The 19661-nt window shown below is 27.9% G+C and overlaps 1 protein-coding gene across 6 annotated transcripts in view; it reads left to right on the forward strand.

The window, feature by feature from the left end:
* LOC129909772 (dedicator of cytokinesis protein 9) overlaps nt 1–19661 on the forward strand; it is an 87885-nt gene that overhangs the window by 21874 nt on the left and 46350 nt on the right. For 3 of the 6 annotated variants that reach the window (XM_055986855.1, XM_055986848.1, XM_055986844.1), the window contains one exon: nt 3170–3199. The exons of the other annotated variants lie outside the window; for them this stretch is intronic. In XM_055986855.1, the coding sequence (XP_055842830.1) occupies nt 3170–3199 (30 nt within the window). The remainder of the gene's footprint in view (nt 1–3169; nt 3200–19661) is intronic. 6 annotated transcript variants of the gene reach the window in all.

Raw genomic sequence — 19661 nt, forward strand, 5'->3', positions numbered from 1 at the left:
TTCCATATCTGCTTCCGTAATATTTGGTTCTAAAACGTATATTTCAAAAATGTAGGTTAGAAATGTCTCCAAAAAGTATCTACAATTCTTTTATACAGGCATAAAAACAATATCCAAGGTTGTTAAAATATCAATTAAAAAAATGCATTTAAAATTAAAAAAAAATGCATTTGAAATTAAAAAATATTTTTATTGCAAAAAAATTGCGTTGAATATAAAATTTTTGTTTCAAGTAAAACTGTTTTGCAAAAAATTACTCCAAATAAAAAATTTCTGCATTAAAAAAAATGTACCTATATTTTCTTTCTTATTCTTGAATTTCTTACATTTTTGATAGTTTCATTAGCTTCAATACCGTAGTTAAAATAGCTAATGAAAGGTCAAAAGAAAAAATTTGTACAGAATCGAGAATATTATGAAAATGATATCATAAAAGAAAATGATATTTGCATACAATTTGCATTATTGATTTCATTTCAATGCAGAAATGTTCAAGTTTTATGGAATAACTTAAAATTTTGACAGAAATGTTATTTTTTGAAAAGTAAAAAAAAAAAATATTTAAAATTTGACGGCTTTGACTGAAAATAGTGGAAATTTAACAAATTTAACAAATAAATTTTTTTGGACTCTCAAGACACATGAGAATTTTTAATACGCTTTTATTAGCTTCACTTCTAACTAACAATGTAATAAAATCTTGGAACAAAATTTTGACCCACTTCCACTTGTCGTATCGAAGTGAAACTTTATACAAATAAATGAAGTTCGGATGACAACACAATATTTTGGTGGTCCGGATTCTGGGGAGGGGCATTGCGGGTCGAAACACCCGAAATCAATTTTAACCTATTTCCAATGATCCTATCGAAATGAAACTTCGTACATAATTATGTAGATCTGATGAGATGACTACATAATATTTTAGTTGTTCGGACCCTGGGCTGAGGCTTTGGGGGCTAATACAACCCAAGTCAAATGAACCTACTTTCAATCACGATAGGACTAAAATATAAAAAAATAAAAAATATATGTAGTTAAAAAAACTAAAAATACACTTTTATCACTCACTAAAAACTATAAAAGCGTAGAGTGTATTTTTATTATGTGTATTTTTATAAAGCTTGAACAAAGTGCTCGACGCTTTTTCATCTAACCATTTCGAATAAGTCAATTAAGCTGTTTTATAATTTTACGGTGCGTGATAAAAAGCGTATTATTAGTCTTTTTATTTGCATTAAAAATAAAATTTCAATGGAAAATGTTTTGCGTTAAATATTTTCCCATGACCTTACTTTCTTATCGATTTGGTTATCACATCTGAAATATTATGCTTTGAAATCACAAAAATGTTAAACGGAATTTTCTTTGCGCAACAAACTTTCCGAAATAAATTCTCGATGGATTGAATCGAAAGGGTTTTTGTGGACATATTAAAATGCACAATCAACATAACCGGTTTTCTCAATATTTCCAACATAGGGCGTGAATATCCCAAAAGCCACCATAAGCCCTTTTTTTGATTTTTCAAATTCATGCTAAAATAACAAGTATTGGTTTCGTGTCGAAAAAAAAATTGAGGTTTTAATAAAAACCAACATTACGATGATGGAGAATTCCAAAAAAGTGGGTCTCGCAATTCCGTCTGTGCGTCTGTACGTCCATCTGTACACATTTCCACAGCCTAAACGGGTAGACGGATTTTCTTAAAACTTGGTACAGATGATTTTTATGAAATTCTGAAAGTTGGTTTTTTTTTTGTTTTTTTATATCTCGCTTAGAAAGTGTACCTCCCATACACATTTTTCAATTCAAACCAAATAACTCAAAAACGGCTCTTACGATTTTTATTAAACTTTGCAGAGGTAATATTTGAAGCAATTGCAATAAAACTGCATTTTTAGTTTTTCTCAAAAAAGTCAAAAAAGTGTACCTCCCATACAAATTTTTCAAAATTTTGCCCTAAATGTCGGCTCTTCGCCAACATCAACAAAATTTCTTTAAATTTACATAGAGGCTTCATAGACCATCAATATTTCAAACGTTGACTGCACAAGAAAATTATCTTGTGCAGTCAACGTTTGAAATATTGATGGTTAAAGACAAAAAGATCCTTTTCAAAGTTCGATATCTTGGCGACAAAACTGGTCGTATCAAACTTAAAAAAAAACGCAAATTTAAGCTGAATGAACAAGTTACACGATTCATATCGTGGCTAAGTTCGAAATTTTTTTCAAGTATAAAGAGAAAAACTAAAATAATGAAACCAAAAATTTTGAAAAACAGTTTTATTTTCAGATTTTGTTGATTTTAGCTCTCGATTAGTCCATTCCAGAGGTGAATTTTGCCTTTCCAGTGCTGACTTCGTTCCAATTCTTGTACCTACATGTTATTTTGAGTTAAAAATATTTTTTCTCTTATCCGTGCTTCACCTTTTCAAAAATATTAATTCAAAATAAAATTTTATATTTGATTTCCTAATATTTGAATTTATTCCGCTCTCTTAAAACACTGACCCACTGTACCTTGTCATCCTCATTTACAGGTGTTTTATTATTTATTATTTTGTTTCTTTATTTTTGTATGTCAAAGTAGATGGGTGTATCTGTATATGGTTGTCTGTTCAAAGTCTTAAAAGCAAACAATATTTAACTTTTCGCAAGATTATGTACATTTTTTGCTCCCATGAAGATTTGCAAAAAAAAAAAAAAAAAAACACCAACAAAACAAATACAAACAAATTTCGCAACGCAAGGAGATACAAAAAAAAGTAAACAATAGAATAGATGGAAAGATATTAAAAGTGTTTATTTATTTTTTGTATCTTTTTTTTTTTGGTTTGACGTCACATCTATCTACTTAGCGTCTTAATCATTTTCTAGCACGTTTTTTTTTGCTAAGAATATTTTTTTTTTTTTATAAATATTTCTTCCTAAAAATGTGTTAATGTGTATTTTTTCATCTTCTTCTTCTAAACTTTTTAATAATAAATTTATTGTTTACGAAATATCTTAATGTTGTGGGGTGAGTATGAATTGAAAAATGTTTTGAAATAAATGTGTAGATACATTTTACTATAATTCAACTCATAAAATATAAAAAAAAAAAAAATAATAATGAAAATATTAAACTAAAATATTTTTAAATATTCTTTTTGATTTCATTGTAGATTTACACATCGGTGAACGATGGAACTAGGGTAAATTCAAGTTCATAATTATTTTTATAAATTAAAGATACTTTTTTATAAGTTTGCATAAGTTCCCCCCAAAAAAATGTGTTCCCTCTATATTTTATGTTGAAATTAGCTTTCTGTCCCTGATTACACATTTTATATAAAAAAAAAGAGTTAGAAATAAATTTCAATAGTAACTCATTTTTTTCTCCTGGGACAAATTTGATTTAAATAATCTATTTATCCTCTTTTAATACCCCGACTACTTAGTATATTCTATTTTGTTTTCAATAGAATTTTATCATTCCCTTATCTTCTTAAACACCCATAAGTGTTATTGATTTTTTTCTTTTGTGTAGGTATATCTTTCATCGTGTTGTTCGTCGTTTTTTGGTTCATAAATTTATAAATGTGTGTATTTCTTTTTTTTCCTTCTGGGTTTTTCATCAACTCCTCAAGATGTATTTTTCAAATGAAAATTCCCATATACACATCCTTGAAATTCCTCCTTGTTTTTTCACATTTTTCTTCCTGTTTTTTTTTTTTTTTTTTTCATACTCGCTTGTGCCATATTAGCATTCTTATTTTTATCTTTTATGAAGTGTCTGTGCTATCGCTTTTATATACCATGTGGTGTTATGTGTGTGTTTATTAAAAAAAAAAACCTTTTTTGTTTGAGTTTCTCTCTTTGTTTTTCCTTTACCGAGACATTTATTCATTTCCTCATAAAAGAAAAGGAAGAAAGGCTTCTGTTAGAGGAAGCGATAATAATCCCTTAATTTCCTTTATTTAGTTTTATGATGAGTGGAATTTTTGAAATTTTTATTATCACATTTGATAACTATAGTCGTTATCTTGGAAAATTTAAAACAAATAAAAAAAAAGGTTACAATGTGTGAAGGGTTTTGTATTCTTTAATTTTGGGTTTTATATGATATAAATTTTTGGTTAATATAAATAAGGACGAGCAATAACTAAATGTGAAACTTCATTTTTATTATTATATATGTAAATGAGTTAAAAATTGTGTAAATAGCTTCCGCGTTTTGTGCAACAAAAAGTTGTCGGTGTTCATACACTATTCATTAAGTCATTTCTCATCTTATCTTAAAATATTAAAAAAAAAAAAATTACAAACAAATATTTGTACACAAAACAAAAATTATGTGGTTCGATTTTGAAGAAATTTTGTTCATTTTTGTGTCCCCAAGAGGCCAAATTTTTTAAGGGAAACATCATTTTTTAATTTTAAAAATGGCCTCGCATCAATTTTTTTTTTGAAATATTTTTTTTTTTATCGAAGAAGAAAAACGCGATACTTTTATTGAATAATTGTACAATTATGCCTTCTTTAGAGAATCTTATATCCATTCTATTTAATAATTTTTATTAAAAAACATCTCAAATAAAAAGTATTCACTTGACTTTATATGTTTATAAAATTGGAATTTAACAATAGATCAGTGCATATTTTCTTAAATATTCGATTTTTAAAACGTTTTTTTCAAAAATTTTCAGAAAAAATAAGAAAACTTTTAATTTTGAACTTCTGCCTTTTCCTTAAACACTAGAAATGCGGTTGAGTTTAATGTAAGAAAAACTTATATTTTCTAAAAAATGCAATATTGTTTTGCATTTTTCCGACTTTTCGCCTCTGAAAACTAGTTAAGCATTAACCTAGGGTCAATCCCATTAAACTATAACTGAAATAAGGCACAGAAAATTAAAAAAAAGTAACCACAGTAAAAAAAACATTTTTTTTTAAATACAAAAAAAAAATAAATTTTGTTATTTTAAATAAATAAAAAGGTTAAATTAAAAAAAATGTAAAAACTTTGAAACAATAAAAAAAATAAAAAAAAAATTAAAAAAAAATTGAAACAATTAAAAAAAAATTAAAAATCTATAAGTCAATACCATTAATCTACATATACCTAAGTGAAATAAGGCAAAGAAAATAAAAAGATAAACCACAAAAAAAAAAGCATTTTGTTTTGTAAAAAAAAAAATGAAACACTTTTCCATCATCTTGACTTCAAACAACACTTACAATACTACGATATACGTTTTTTTTTAAAGCCAGAAGTTAATTTCTATCTTTTACATAAAAACCAAAAATGAATGAAGTGTTTTTGGTTTTTTGATGAAAAGATATGAATTTTAGAAAATTATTTATTTTTGGCCCATATATTTCGAGGTCTTACTTGCCTCATCTTCAGGGTCTAAAAAAATTACAATGCGTTTTAATAAATTATATTAACAAATAATTTGAATTAAAAAATAATTTGAATTAAAAAATAAATTACCATTAAAATATTTTTAAAAAAGATAAATCATTTTCTAAAAAGTTTTTTCGACATTAAAAACAATTGAAAAATCAAAAATTTATTTTAATAAAAATTTTAAAAAAATTCTTTAAAGTATTGTTCAAAAAATATTATAGAAATTTTGAATTTAGTTACTTTGAACATTTCTATTAACTATAAGATTAGGTATAATAAGTGTTTGTATAATCCTTTTTATCGGTTTTATAGTTACATACGATTTGTTCATTTTTAATAATTTGGTTAACTTCTTGAATTTGTAATTTAAATTTCTTTCTTTAAAACTTTAGAATTTTTGCCCCATCAAAATCAAACGAATGTCCATATTGTTTCACATGTATTTGAACCCTCTATAACTTTTTTGCATTCATTTTTGTGTTGGTCAATTCTCGAGCCTAATCTCTGGATAGTCTCTCCAACATATAATTTAGTGCAATCATTGCATTTGATAGAGTTAACTAATCCACTATTATCAATTTTGTTAATTTTCTTTTTAGTAGGTATTGACGAAAAATTTTGAATTTTGATTTGTTGGTTTCATTGCTAATTTAACTTCAGGTACAAAATATTGGCAAACTTTAGATATTGACTCACTTTATTTAGGAATATATTATTATTATTATTACATATTAAATTTCATTTGAATTGGATGTGCAGAGTAATAGTTTAATAAACGGTTTGAAGCTATTGGCTTATGATACCAATTAGTCATTATTTGGCCATCATTATTTCTTTTAACTGTAATTTCGTTTGTCAAAATATCTTCTGATTCGTAAGTGAATGTTATATCTTTGTCAAAAGATTCTAGGGCTGTTTTAACCATATTGATTTTATTTCTTGGAATGGATGTCAAGTGGTTATCTACGTAGGCCATCCAAAATAAAAAGATGCGTTTTTAATTTAATCTGAACTAAAAGAAGCAAAACAAAGAAGGTAAAAAATAAAATAATTATAAAGTTCAACATAAAAAACAAATAAAAGATATGAAGTAAAAAAAATTAAATGTCTTTTTTTCAAAATTGTTCGTTGTAAAATAAAAATTTTTCTTTCAAAACTATTTGGACATTTTTTTTAATCTTTTAAACAGTTATACAATAAAAGTAAGTTTCGAAGAATGAAATTGGCTTTTAATCTGTTATTTACGATTAGATTATTTCGAGAATCGTGTTGTTATTCTTTAGATGACATTTTTATACGTAAAAGTCTTCTTCTTCTTCCTTTTTCTCGGCGCTGTTATGATCTCGATGTCGAGGGGATCATAACTATCCCACGTAACTGCTTCACACTAGTGATCCGCCTGTGGGGTTCGCCGCCAGGGGTTCGCCGTAAAAGTCTAAATAAGTAAAGTGTAGGAGGTTTAACATAATATTTAAACACGGAGAAAAGTGATTAAAATGAGTTGGACTGAAAAGTTCAAGTCTCTTATTTAAAGTAAATATTGTTTTAATCATTGACATAATTGGTTTTTTAATTTTGTTTTAAATTCATTTGAAAAAAAAAACTTTTTTTTTTTCAGAACAATTCGTACCCGTAACAATAAGTTGACCCAGCCGTAAAAGATATAACTTATTTTATAAAGGCAATCTCTTATATATTAATTCCTTTTTAAAGAATCTACAAACGGTTTATGTATTAAGTAAAAAAAAAAAATTCAATACAAATTTAAAATAGATTTGCAGAGATTCTTTAAACAAGTACTCCAATTTAAAATCGCTTTTTTTTTGTCCTACTCCTGGCAGTAGAAAATATCCTGCTTATTTTCAAGAATAATGAAATTGACACAATAAATTCATTGTTAAAGCGTTCGACACCTTACAATGGAATGTTCCCTCAGTTTATTTTAAATAATCCAATGGAAAGGATTCTGTAGGTGAAAACATAAAAACACTGAAAAACTTAACGCTTTTGTTCAAACACTTTCTATATAGTCGTTTTGGTTGTACAAAAATTAAGGGTACTAAATGCTCTTGGCAAGGACTGCTACGTTTTTAAAATTCTTTTGAAAATTGCCTTCAAGCATAAAATATATTTCTTACATAATGAAGCAAGAGCCACTCCATGTGTGTAATGTGTAAAAAAATGTGTGATTTCCTTATACTTTTGTCGGCATTGATGATCACGACAAAAATAAATTAATAATAATTATGTGTCTTTTGTTAATGAGTAATCATCTATTCAAGTTGTAGAAATCTTCCAAACTTAGATTTCTATTAACAATCATTTGTTAATTTTCGCATCATTTTGACAGAAAGCTTAAGTTTACGAGACTACATCACCTCAGGCTAAACAAAATCACGCTTCTCAATGAACCTACCCATAAAATTATATTGCCTTATCGAAAGTTTTTTTTTCTATTCATTTAACAACTAATTTCCTTTGTTACGGTATCAATTTATATCAATTTCTCTCGCGTTAGCTATTGTAAACCATATTCAAAGCCTATACAAACTAACTCAGGAAATTCGCAACGCCCCCCTTCTTTATGAGTAGTTTCTATATCAAAGCTTTTTATGCGCCCCATACAACACAGCATAACTAAATTAATGCTATTTACTCTCATGAGGTCAATAAATGTGATCCCAAAAGTTGGTCAATTCTAAAAAAAAAATTATAGCTACTGTCCTAGAAATCTAAAAAAAAAAGACGCACTATAAAAAAAACATCCGACGGAGCACTTAACGAAAGTGAGTTGTTGTTTGACTAAGAAGGATGACCATTTGAACTGAAATGACAGTTAAATGAAGACGATGCCACCCAGTTTTATGCGGTCTACAATCAAGCTCATGCATCACACCGTGTTGACTCCATTTTTGTGTGATGATTACACACACAAAATGTCAAACTAACGCGCCAAGCATATTTAATTCTTTTTATTACTAAATTAATACTTAAATTAAACACATACAAAATCACTTGACTATATGATAAACATTATTTATAAAGCCGTCAAAGAGCACATCACCTATTAATAAGCAGGTTATATAGTTTGCTTGCGTTTGTTTAGATTGCAAAAGTGGAAATTGAGGTTAGTGTGTATAAGTTTATGGGGATGGCATCTGTCATCAAAACGTCATCATGCGTGTGCAATTTGTGCGGCAATATTTCTATTCGCCTTAAATGTCAGTGTAAACTTGCTTGCTTGATGGCCGTAAAATTCACGACACGACAGTCATTTTTTTTTTTTTTATCTCCATCATTTTTTTTTTAATTGAGAAACTATCGATTAATAAAACATTTTTAATTGGCGAAAGGAAAATAATTAATTATCATTAGTTTTTTTGTTCGTTATTATATTTTCATATGGTAACATGAATAAAAAAATGTGATAATTTTCCTGTTTTGTTTCTCTAGGAAAAGTTATTTAATGGCGGTGGCGTTAATGTTTCAATTTAATTGGATTTTAAAGAGAGTATAGCGCCAGTATAAATTAGTGACAACATGAAATAAAAAACATGCTACATTAGTTTAATGGACTTGAATTGGAATTATTTCACTTTGACAGTTGAGAAAAACAATACAATTAGGAAGGTTAATTTTGAGATGATAATCGTGAGGAGTTTTAGTAATTTAATTGTCACTAAATAGCCTTCAAATAAACGCATTTTAAACATTGTTTTGTGTTGAAAATGTGAAACTAAAACGTTTTATAAATACCAAAGTGTGTTTACAAATCATCGGCATTGATATGTAGTTCACACTCGCCAACAATTTATTTAAATTAAAAAAACTTAAATTCTCAGAAGGTCATTTGAGTTAAAAATAGTTTTTGCCTTTGATTTCATCTGGAAGACACACGCAAATAATCTTTTTAAAATATTTTTCTACCATTTGTGAATTAAATACAAAATAAAGGCAAATTAGAGAATAAATAATTGTATTGAATCGTTTAAAAAATTTAGCACAAAATAACTTTGAGCGTTCTCGTTCTAATATTGAAGCAGTTTAACAATGTTTGCCGTTGTAGTGATTGGAAACTGAAGAACGGAAGATGATTCTAGATTATGTACCTTTGCTTCACGGAAAAATCGTTGGTTTTATATAATGAAAGCAAGTTTATGTAGAATTTGTCTATTTTTGTAGGAATACAAAATTTTAAAGATTTATTTATAAGTAAAACTTTAGAATTGTAAGGTTTTCAGGTTGTTTTTAAACTATTGCATAGATTTTATCGCGGGCCTTGGCATGGAGACCGAATCAAGAAATTTCGTAACGAAAAAACCTGACGCCACCCACTTTAGTGGTTCGTTTAACGTGTATGTATGTGGTAGGACATTTGACGACACCAGCCACCACACAGTGTGACAATTCGCACATTTAGCGGGATTTAATTAATAACGCTCACAGATTATAACTTTTCGTGGATTTTTTTTTATAGAATTTATAACAAATATATACAAAATGAAATGAAACATTAATTTTGTTAATATTCTTTCATATTTTTAAACAAAAGAGGTTCATTTTTGGGCAAAAGAACGATAACTCACAAGGTGAAGAATTGTAACGAATTCATATAGAGGAGGTAAATACAAGCATTTCTTACTACGGGAGAGGGGGTCAATTACCCCCCGTTTAAGAGGGAGGGGCAATGTTCTAAAAAATTACTTAAAATTAAGAAAAAATTATTTAAAAACGATGGCAACACTTACAGTTATGAATGATACCTTTTTTAAAAGCCAACATTTTATACTAAATTCCTATTTTTAAATCAAGTTGTTTTAATAAATAGTTTTGGAAATAACCAATTTCAAAGTCAAAATTTGGGAAAAAAAAGTTTTAAAAACACATAGAGGACTATATTTTTAAAGACTGTGGATATCAATACAAAATTGATTGATAAATCCAACTGCTTTAATTCACTCATTATCAAACACTAAAAACCATATGTTCCTATGCCTTCTAGTTTTTGAGAAAATTGAAAAATAAGGAAACTATTTTTTTATAAGATTTTTAGTTTTTTGCTATTTTCCATAACCTTGGCTTTAACAGTGCCACTATCAAAAATGGTCTTTGATATTTAACTTCATGAATACTTGCTGGCATATAAAACCAGCTATAGTTTCTAATATATCGCCCTCGTTTCTCTTGCAAATGTTTCAAAGGAATCTACGTCAATTACATACCCAGACCCAAGCGCTTCTAAAATAATGTGAAATTTTTTTATGATTTCAATATCGATTCCTGTAATTTCAGCAGTTTTTTCTTCATCTCTATAAAATCTTCTGGCCGTGTTGCCATCATTTGTGTTGCCGGGCTGTTGAGTTTCAGCTCTAAATCTATCTTGAATCATTTTGTTCTTGCTTTGACCCTTGATCTCTAACCTGCCAAACTTTAACATCTAGTCTATAAGCTGAATGTTCACTTCAGATGGTTTTTCTGTGCAAATGTAGCAGGTTTGTGACGAAGATGTTATAGATGATAAGGGAATTTCATTTAAAACAATTTGTGGCAGTTTAATGATTTCATTTAACCAATCACAATTATTGCTTCCAGAGCGTTCTCTATAACGACCACATTTGGCCATTTTTTCGTCAAACCTCAAGTATAAAGTTTTGAAGGTTGTCTTTATTGACTTAATTGCCTCTTCAGAAAATGAAAAATTATTAAAATTATATATAACGAAGGAAAACACAGCATCGAAACGCTTAATTTTGATTTTGGAAATCCAAATATCAAAAATTTGTTTTTTCCTAATTTGTTGGCATCCTAGAATACGAAAAATTTTGTATGAGTGTCGCACCTGTGCGCAAAAAGATAAAACACATTTTGGTTCCACATATATACAGCTTTAAAACAAAAAGGGTCTCAACCTTGAAAAACACTGTAAAATTATACTTTTTGTCTAATGAACACATAAAACACATAGTTTTTCAATATTTTTTCGCTTCCAAGCACCCCCATTTTTATGACAACAATTTATAAAAAAAAAACTTAAGTTTATAATCACAAATATTATATTAAATATAAAAAAAATAAAATTTTCCCTTAAATTTCACGAACCACTTGCAACAGAAGCAAAATCCACTTGGCACTAAATCAGACCATTCTCCTAAAAATAATACAAAAGTTAATTTCTAAAGTAATTTTTTGTTGTTGTGCTTAGTTCTAACGCCTTAAAATGTGCATACTCATTGAGGGGGAGGTTTAGGCTTTAAGAGAAACTGGTTTTTGTTTACATTCCTGTATGTTGGTTTTTTAATTAAATCCCGCTAAATGTGCGAATTGTCACACTGTGCACCAGTGAGAAAAGTACCGTAATCTCAGTTTTAATTTTGACATGGTTGTCTTTAAAAAATTTTAACTTTTTTTGTAGGTGTTGTACTGATATGGTTTATGAATATTTTCAAAGGTTATAAAGTTTATTATAGGTTGTCATGTAAAAATATTGACAGTATGATGTTTTGGGAAGATATCGATATTATCAACAGAAACATAGGTTTCTAGATTATTTTTTTTTTAAATTGTGCTTAAAAAAATCATTTTGGAGAGCAATTTGCACGTGTCCTATCCGTGGCAACTAGTTTTCCGACCCTTTTTTTTTTTATATAAAGACAACGCTTTTTATGTTTATTCGCTTTTTGTAATAGAAGCTACGAATGTTATGTAGGTATGTAAATTTTGCATAATTATGGGTTGAGTTTAAAAGGGAACAATAAATTAGAGTGCCCCAACCGTGAAAATGGAATGCCCCATAAATTTTTTTGCTTAATCTGCTCTTTAAAAATAAACGTTAGCAAAAATTAAATTTTTACTTTAAAACAACACTTGGAAAGCTAAATCTTGTAAATGGATTTTTTTTTCATTTTGACAAACATTTTTGCACAATAATAGGGTTTCAACGGTAAAATGTTTATTTTCTTTAGTATTTTACATTCTTTACGGTGACTGCGTTTATTTTATATATTATTTTATATAAACTTTCAGTGTACCCTAATATTGATTGTTATTATAAGAATATTAAATAAAATAAATAGTGCATGACTTCATGTCGATAAGTTGACTTAACAACCATAAAGTCTACGTACGCAAACACTTTGTTCTCGATTATCAATATTTAATCAAGTGTTAATCTAGCATCGCATAAGCAACCAAAGCCCATCTGCTAGCCATCCTGTTGGAGTTATTCTGTTAACAATTTTATAAGTTTAATTTGTGTTTTATTGTTAAACAATCATTAGTTTACTATCTTTTCGATAATTTTTTTTTTCTTCAAATTTTTAAATCAGTACGGGGCACATAGGAGTATTTGCAGTAAAAACCTGGTCATAAGTCGATTTTCTGTCAATATGCTGCACTCATTTTTTTGTTTTTCGATCGTGTCTTGTTAAAAAATTAGTTCAAAGTTAACTGTTACATCTGCCTCATTTTTATTTGAATTTGAAGTACAGTGGACTTTCGCTAACTTGAACATACCATAACTTGAACAATCCAATAACTTGAACATCCTATTTTGCTGAACTTTTTTATTGCTGACTCTATAAGGTGAATATTTTAAATATTCGAAGCTCTTTAAGTTGAACAAATAAATTGTATTTCAACAGAAGTTTGAATTTCCTCAATATAGGATACTACTTTTGTAATCGTGTTGTGTGTCATTTACATTAATTTATAATAACAAATTGAATTCATACAAAACGAAGACTTTTTTATATGTTCCAGCAACTTGAACAATCCAATAACTTGAACAGGCCTGGTTTCGTATGTGTTCAAGTTAGCGAGATTCCACTGTATTTTGGTAAGTGTTATTCTATATGCGATATCGAAGTGTTGTGATAGAAATCTAAAAAAATTTAAATGGAGAATTCTTCTTTAGTTATTTATTAACGATACTAATAAAGTTTTGAAAATGTTAGATGGTTTTTTCTATTTTAATTCGGGCTTAGAACTAGTATCTAAAAACTTGATATTTTTGGTAAGTTTTTATTTGAACTTTAATGATTTTTTTTTAGTATACCCCGTTATTCTGCGATGAATTGAAACTTATGAGTTACCGTAGAACCGGGTGATTTTGGCCTGGCGGGTGACTTTGACACTTTTTAAAAAAATTGTTAATATATGAAGGACTTGTCTGATTTTTTCCAAGTTTCTTTGTAAATTCGTATAATTTGATGAATTAAAAAGTGATCATACTAGCTTTATTTAATTAAAACTAGATATTCATTTATACTAAAATTTAGTTTTCTTAAAAATGCTTAAAAAAAAATTACCTGAAAATGTTGGATGGTTTGAACATGTTGCAGAAATAGGATTGCAAAATGACTTTAACTCCGTTATGTGTATTGTTTTGCAAATTGAATTACTTTCATTCTACCCTTGTAACTATTTCATAAAAATTAATTTTAATTTTTTTTATAAAAAATGCCATATGGTAGGGTGACTTTGGCCGGTATATCGGGTGACTTTGGCCACCCGGCCAAACTTTTTCTGAGTTATTGTGGTTAAGAAAAGAACAAATAGATAAAGCTCAGAAAAAGTTTTAATTCATTTAAATTAATTTTGTATTTAAAAATTATTTTTTTTTAATTCACTCAGTTTGTTTATTTTTTTTAATTACTTTGAGTAGCCTTTTTTATGAAATAAAACTTATTTTTTTTATGTAAATAAACTTGGCTTTAATAAAAAGAACACAAAATTAATACCCATAAACGTGTTTTTTTGACTTAACTCGTAACTCGAAAACGGGACGAAAACGAGAAAATTACATCATAAGTTTTTCGACTTAAAATGACCTCAGAAATCCATGGTTTTCATTTTGGGCGGTGACTGTGGGACACCCTGTATATTCTTTAACACAATGCAACAAAAATTGGGTGCTCTTAGGTGCTCTTTAGAGAATCGAGGGTCAATTAGTTTTTCACTTTCTGATAGAAAATACTCCTTACTTTATGCAACGTTTTTTATTTTTAAATTAAATTAACTGATGTTATTAGTGTATTTTATTTTGGGTGATCTTAATTAAGGTTGGGGAAGAGAGAAAAGAAACTGAGAATTGCGTATTAGGGATGAGGACAAAATTTTGAGAAAAATAATGTCGACAGGCGGAGTACAGGCCATTAATCAATTTTTTTAGTTTTTGGTAAAAAAATAAAAATAACAAAAACTAGGTTTATATTGTATTTTCTTGTAGGAATACTCATTTTAAACAGAAATAATAACAAAAACCACGAAAAATAATTATGGCCAGGTTTTTGATGACAATACTCCAATGTGCGGCGCCAAAAACTTATTTTGGGAATACGAAAAACTCACAACACATTATCGAACAAACTAGGAACGTTTGTAGAGTCTAAACATAGATCACTGATCACCGCACTGACTCTGTCTCATTTATTTATGAAAGAACAATGTTTTAAAGTTCAGTCAACTTATCACTTTTATGTCATGTCTGAGTCATTCAGTCAACTTAATTGATGTCTCCCAACGAATCTCTATATGCATTTTTATTTTACTCATATCTATAAGTGTGTTACACAATTAAGACAAATTCGCCCTTCAAACAAATTGAATTTGATCATAAATTTTAACCCTAATGATTCTAATGATTTTCCAAAAACCACTTAACATTAATTTTGTGGCTGCTCTCGCTGGGAAAATGTTAATTTTTTATTTCATTAAAAATAGAAACCATGAAAAAAAAAACAAAAATACTACGAAACGAATATATGCAACATGGTGTTTCTTCCCTTAGAATTTTTGTGATACCTATTAATTGAAATGGAAAAGCACTTGAAAAGCAAAAGAAGAAAAAAAAAAAAAAAAATAAAGCAACACAGATTTTGTGGTGTATTTTAAAATTCAGAAATTTATAAATTATGCAAGATAATCGCATTACCATCATCAAATAAAAGCAAAGCAATTCATATTTTCTTATTTCCCAACTGAGGTTTAGTTGTGTAGATATATACATAATTCATGGATGCATCGTTTTTGCAAAATGTTTTTAGTTTTTCTTCCTTTTTCACAATTAGAACTGATGGAAGGAAGGAAACACACTACTTCCGTTATATTAAAATTTAATTTTGATGTCTTGCTTCGGGTACAAATTCAATTTGTGGAAATCTTGTCGGGAAAATTCAAATAAGTCACAAATTCAAGGTTTAGTTTATGCAGAAAATAAAAATATTGAAAAATGAAACAAAAAAAAAAAACTAATGATGGATCGTGTGGGTGTGGTGTTGTTAGGAAAATTGAAAACATAATGTATGCTTTTGAATTCAGTTTTGAGTCGTAAGAATATGTAAATATCAAAATTCTATGCCACATAATAGAGGTATGCAAGAATAATGCACCTACAATGGTCACAAATTTTCAATAAAAAAGGTTTTTTTAATTTTACTTGAGATTTAGTACTAAGCACCAATTGATGGATTTTTAACCAGCTTCTCAAAATAGATTTATATTTCTGGCAGTCTATACACTATCAACAGGATATACGAAAGAGCTAGATCCTTGCTTAAAATGTTAAAGCTTTTTATATTAAAATAATAAAATAAAATAATTTTAGTTTAACCTTATAATTAATTTAAAAAGAAATGTAAAAATGTATATTAAAAGTGTTTTTTTTTTATTTTGTGAGTGTGAAAACACCTTTAACCCTTTCGGACCCAGCGTTGCTCTCATGTATCATATTTTTAACAATTGGTAAAAAATATTCCATTAAATAATTTTTTATGTTTAGATGGCTTAATTGAAAGATAATAATCCCTAGCTCCTAGATTAGTAGATACAAAAAGTTAGTCAAATATCATATTTTTTATTTTTTTTTAATCGAAAAAGGGACTTAAATTGACATTTTTTTTGTTTGCAAACATTTTTTTTTTTTTACATATGGTCATAATTTTGAAAATAAAAAGATATAAAAAATGTTGATCCAGAAAGAGTTTTGTTTTATGACCTAGAAGAAAAAGCATACAATATTGTTTTATAAAAAGTTATTTTCTCAGTTGTCCGACTGTTTTTGGTGGTCATAAACATTAGGTCGGGTAAAAAAAAAATCGAAATTCGTTTTTTTCGATTTTGTACTCCGAAAAATCGATTGCTAGACACCTCTAGAATATACACACCAAATATGAGATCTTTGTATTAATGGGAAGGTCCTCTGCTTCGCAATTTTCCATTTTTACATCAAGCGGCTACTAAAATAAAATCATTTTTTTATTAATTGACTTTTTAGGAAATTTTTTTTACATATTCTTGTAGAAAATAGAACGCTCTACAAAAAAGGTTTTAAACACTTTTTTTCAATTATCTAACCGTTTAGTAGATATTTGAGGTACAAAAATCGAGAAAATCTTTTAAAATTCGTTTTTTGTTCTTAATTTTGTAATAAATTGAAAAATTATAATAATCAAACGCTCATGACATATTCTTGTAGGAAACAGATTGCTCCACAAAAAAGGTCTTGTTAACTTTTTTCATTAATCTAACTATTCTAAAGATATTTGAGGTCAAAGTAAAAACAATTATAAAAATAATTTTTACTTTTAAAAATTTTCCAATTCACTGAAACTTCATTATTTTCAAATTAACAAGATGTATTCTTGTAGGGGCTTTAACGTTCTACAAAAAATTCCTTGTCATTAAATTGATTGCTTTAACCGTTTAGAAGGTATTATTAGTTGTGACACGATAACACGATAATACCGAAAAAAAACATTTTTTAATATCGATTTTCATAGCTTGGGTTCGAAAGGGTTAAAAATTGGCTAAATTTCCAAATAAAGTATGCCATTAGACCTTTTTTTTTTAAATAATTTTTTCTATTTACAATTTTTTAAAAAATAAAAAAAATAAAGTCATTCTGAAGAACTAATAAGGTAACCGAAAACAAAGTTTCAAGAAAATTCAGTAACCGTTTGAAAAATAAAAAAAATAAAGCAAAATTTTTAATATTTAAAAAAAAATCAAAAATTCATAATTTTTAAAAATGTTCTTGATTTTTTTTCGTAAAACTTTGTTTGTTAAAATCGGTAAAGCTGTAATAATAATAATAATATAATTATTTTAACTATAGGTATGCCTGTAGGACCTAAGGTCTTTTAAATGCATACTGCACGGCACTAGTTAAAAGGAATAGATAGATAGGAAAGAATTTTTTGTTTACTAGAAAATCAGAAACCAAGAAGACGGTTTGATGGCAGGTACCGTTTGTTACGATTCAAATATTTTTGTCTCATTTGCCACAGTACCTAACAAGCATTTTTTTTAATCAAAATCGTTTTCCATAAAAAAAAACTTTTTTCAATTACCCAGACCTCTGTACTTTTGCTATCTAAAAAATTAAAATACAAGATGTTTTAGATTTGATTCTACACAAAACACGGTAAAAATATAAAATTTTGAAAAAATTAGTTAAAATTAAAAAAAAAAAATCAAAGTTTTTACTTTGAAAACTAATTTTTCATAAAATATTTCATAAAAAACAGGATAAAAGACAATATCTTTGGATTTATAAAACAGTATAACACGTTATTGTAGCTATAACCGTTGATTTTAAATATTTTTTTTTTTTAAATAAAGTCAAGTTTTTAGAAAATTGCCCCTCCTGGCTAAACGGGGGGAATAAACCCCCTCCCCCCAAATGATTTTTTCTTCTCTTGGCCCAACCTACACGCTCTAGCGTTTTGGCACATTTCTCCTGAATCACACTATATTTTGTCATATTTTTGGCACACTTTTAGGCCGTATTTAACCAATGTTGGTCACACCAAAATGCTGCCAGGCCAATTTATTCTTCTCTAACTCCTCAAAACCTTTCTATTTATGTGCCTTACTATATTATTTAGATGACTTAACTTAAAAAAACAGAAACAAAAACAGAATTTTCTCAATGTTTGTCAAAGAATTTTCGACTGACTTTTTGCGCTGACACTTTTGGGAATATTATCTGACAAATAGCGTCAAAAAAAATATTACGCAAATTACTTTCGGTTAGGAATTAAACTTATAAAATTACCCAATCAGGTTGAATTTTTTCATTTTTTTACACAGTGGGTCGAATTTAACCCATGTTGGTCACACCAAAATGCTGCCAGACTTAACGATTCGTGCTTTACTCCCCAAGACCTTTCTAAAGATATGCCTTACAACATTCTTTAGATGACTTGATTCATTATGTCGTTGGCTCTTAGACTCATAGGTATGGTTGTTTTAATAGGAACGAAATGTTGTTTTAAAAGGAATAGAATCCTTTCGAAATCATCAGAAACAGCTATGAAGCAAAATCATTGCATGTTTATTTTTATTGGTTTTTCCTTGTTTTTTTTTTCTGTTTGTTCGATACGATTTATTATTTATTTGAAATATGAACCCTCAAAAGGAGTGTTACGAGCAAAATACCATACCTACTAGATTCTTAAAAATTTGAATTTTACATTCTTTCTAAAGTTCTGTCACCATAAGGTTAAGTATTTATTTTGATGTAGTTTTAACCAAAACTGTCATGTCAACACAAAGATAACACTTGTTGAAACCCAACCCTTTAGAAATAACACCCTGGTAAACCACTCCTAATATATGCAATGCAATTGTTTACATTTCTCACAAAATGTACATACTTGTTATATTTACGCCTATAAACTTGCAGTAAATTGTTATTGCAGCACTCTCTCATAGTTATAAAGCTCAAAACATAAATAATTCTATACTTGTCACCATCCAGTTATGTGTAGTATACTCGTATTATGTGTCAAGACATCAATCAATCCCATCCATCGGACACTATATATATAAACAAAAATAAAAACAGACAGAGAGAAAATTAAATCAATCGATATCTATAAAAAAAAAATATTATCATAACCTACCGAGAATGACAAGCCTCCTCGTCAATCGAGATATATATAATTTACACTCTGTCAATATAAACTCTGAGTAAAGATATCGATTTATTTCAAATCATTGATATGTGTTTCTACTTAGATAGGTATCGAATGATAATATTATCGTGATACAGGATATGGCTTCTTTTTTTTTCCTTGATAATGGCCCAATGTTTAAGTATGCGCCGTCACAATACAATCATTTCAAAATCAATATTAGACATACAAAAAAAACGGCCTTTCTTTATCTTGTATAGCAAAAAGCAACGGTCTGTAATTACATCTACAAGTTTTTATATCTAAATAGATACTCGTTCTCGGATATAGCAGTGTATCTGGCACCTC

The sequence above is a fragment of the Episyrphus balteatus genome, chromosome 1 (genome assembly GCF_945859705.1).
Source record: "Episyrphus balteatus chromosome 1, idEpiBalt1.1, whole genome shotgun sequence".
Classification (NCBI taxonomy): Eukaryota; Metazoa; Arthropoda; class Insecta; order Diptera; family Syrphidae; genus Episyrphus; species Episyrphus balteatus.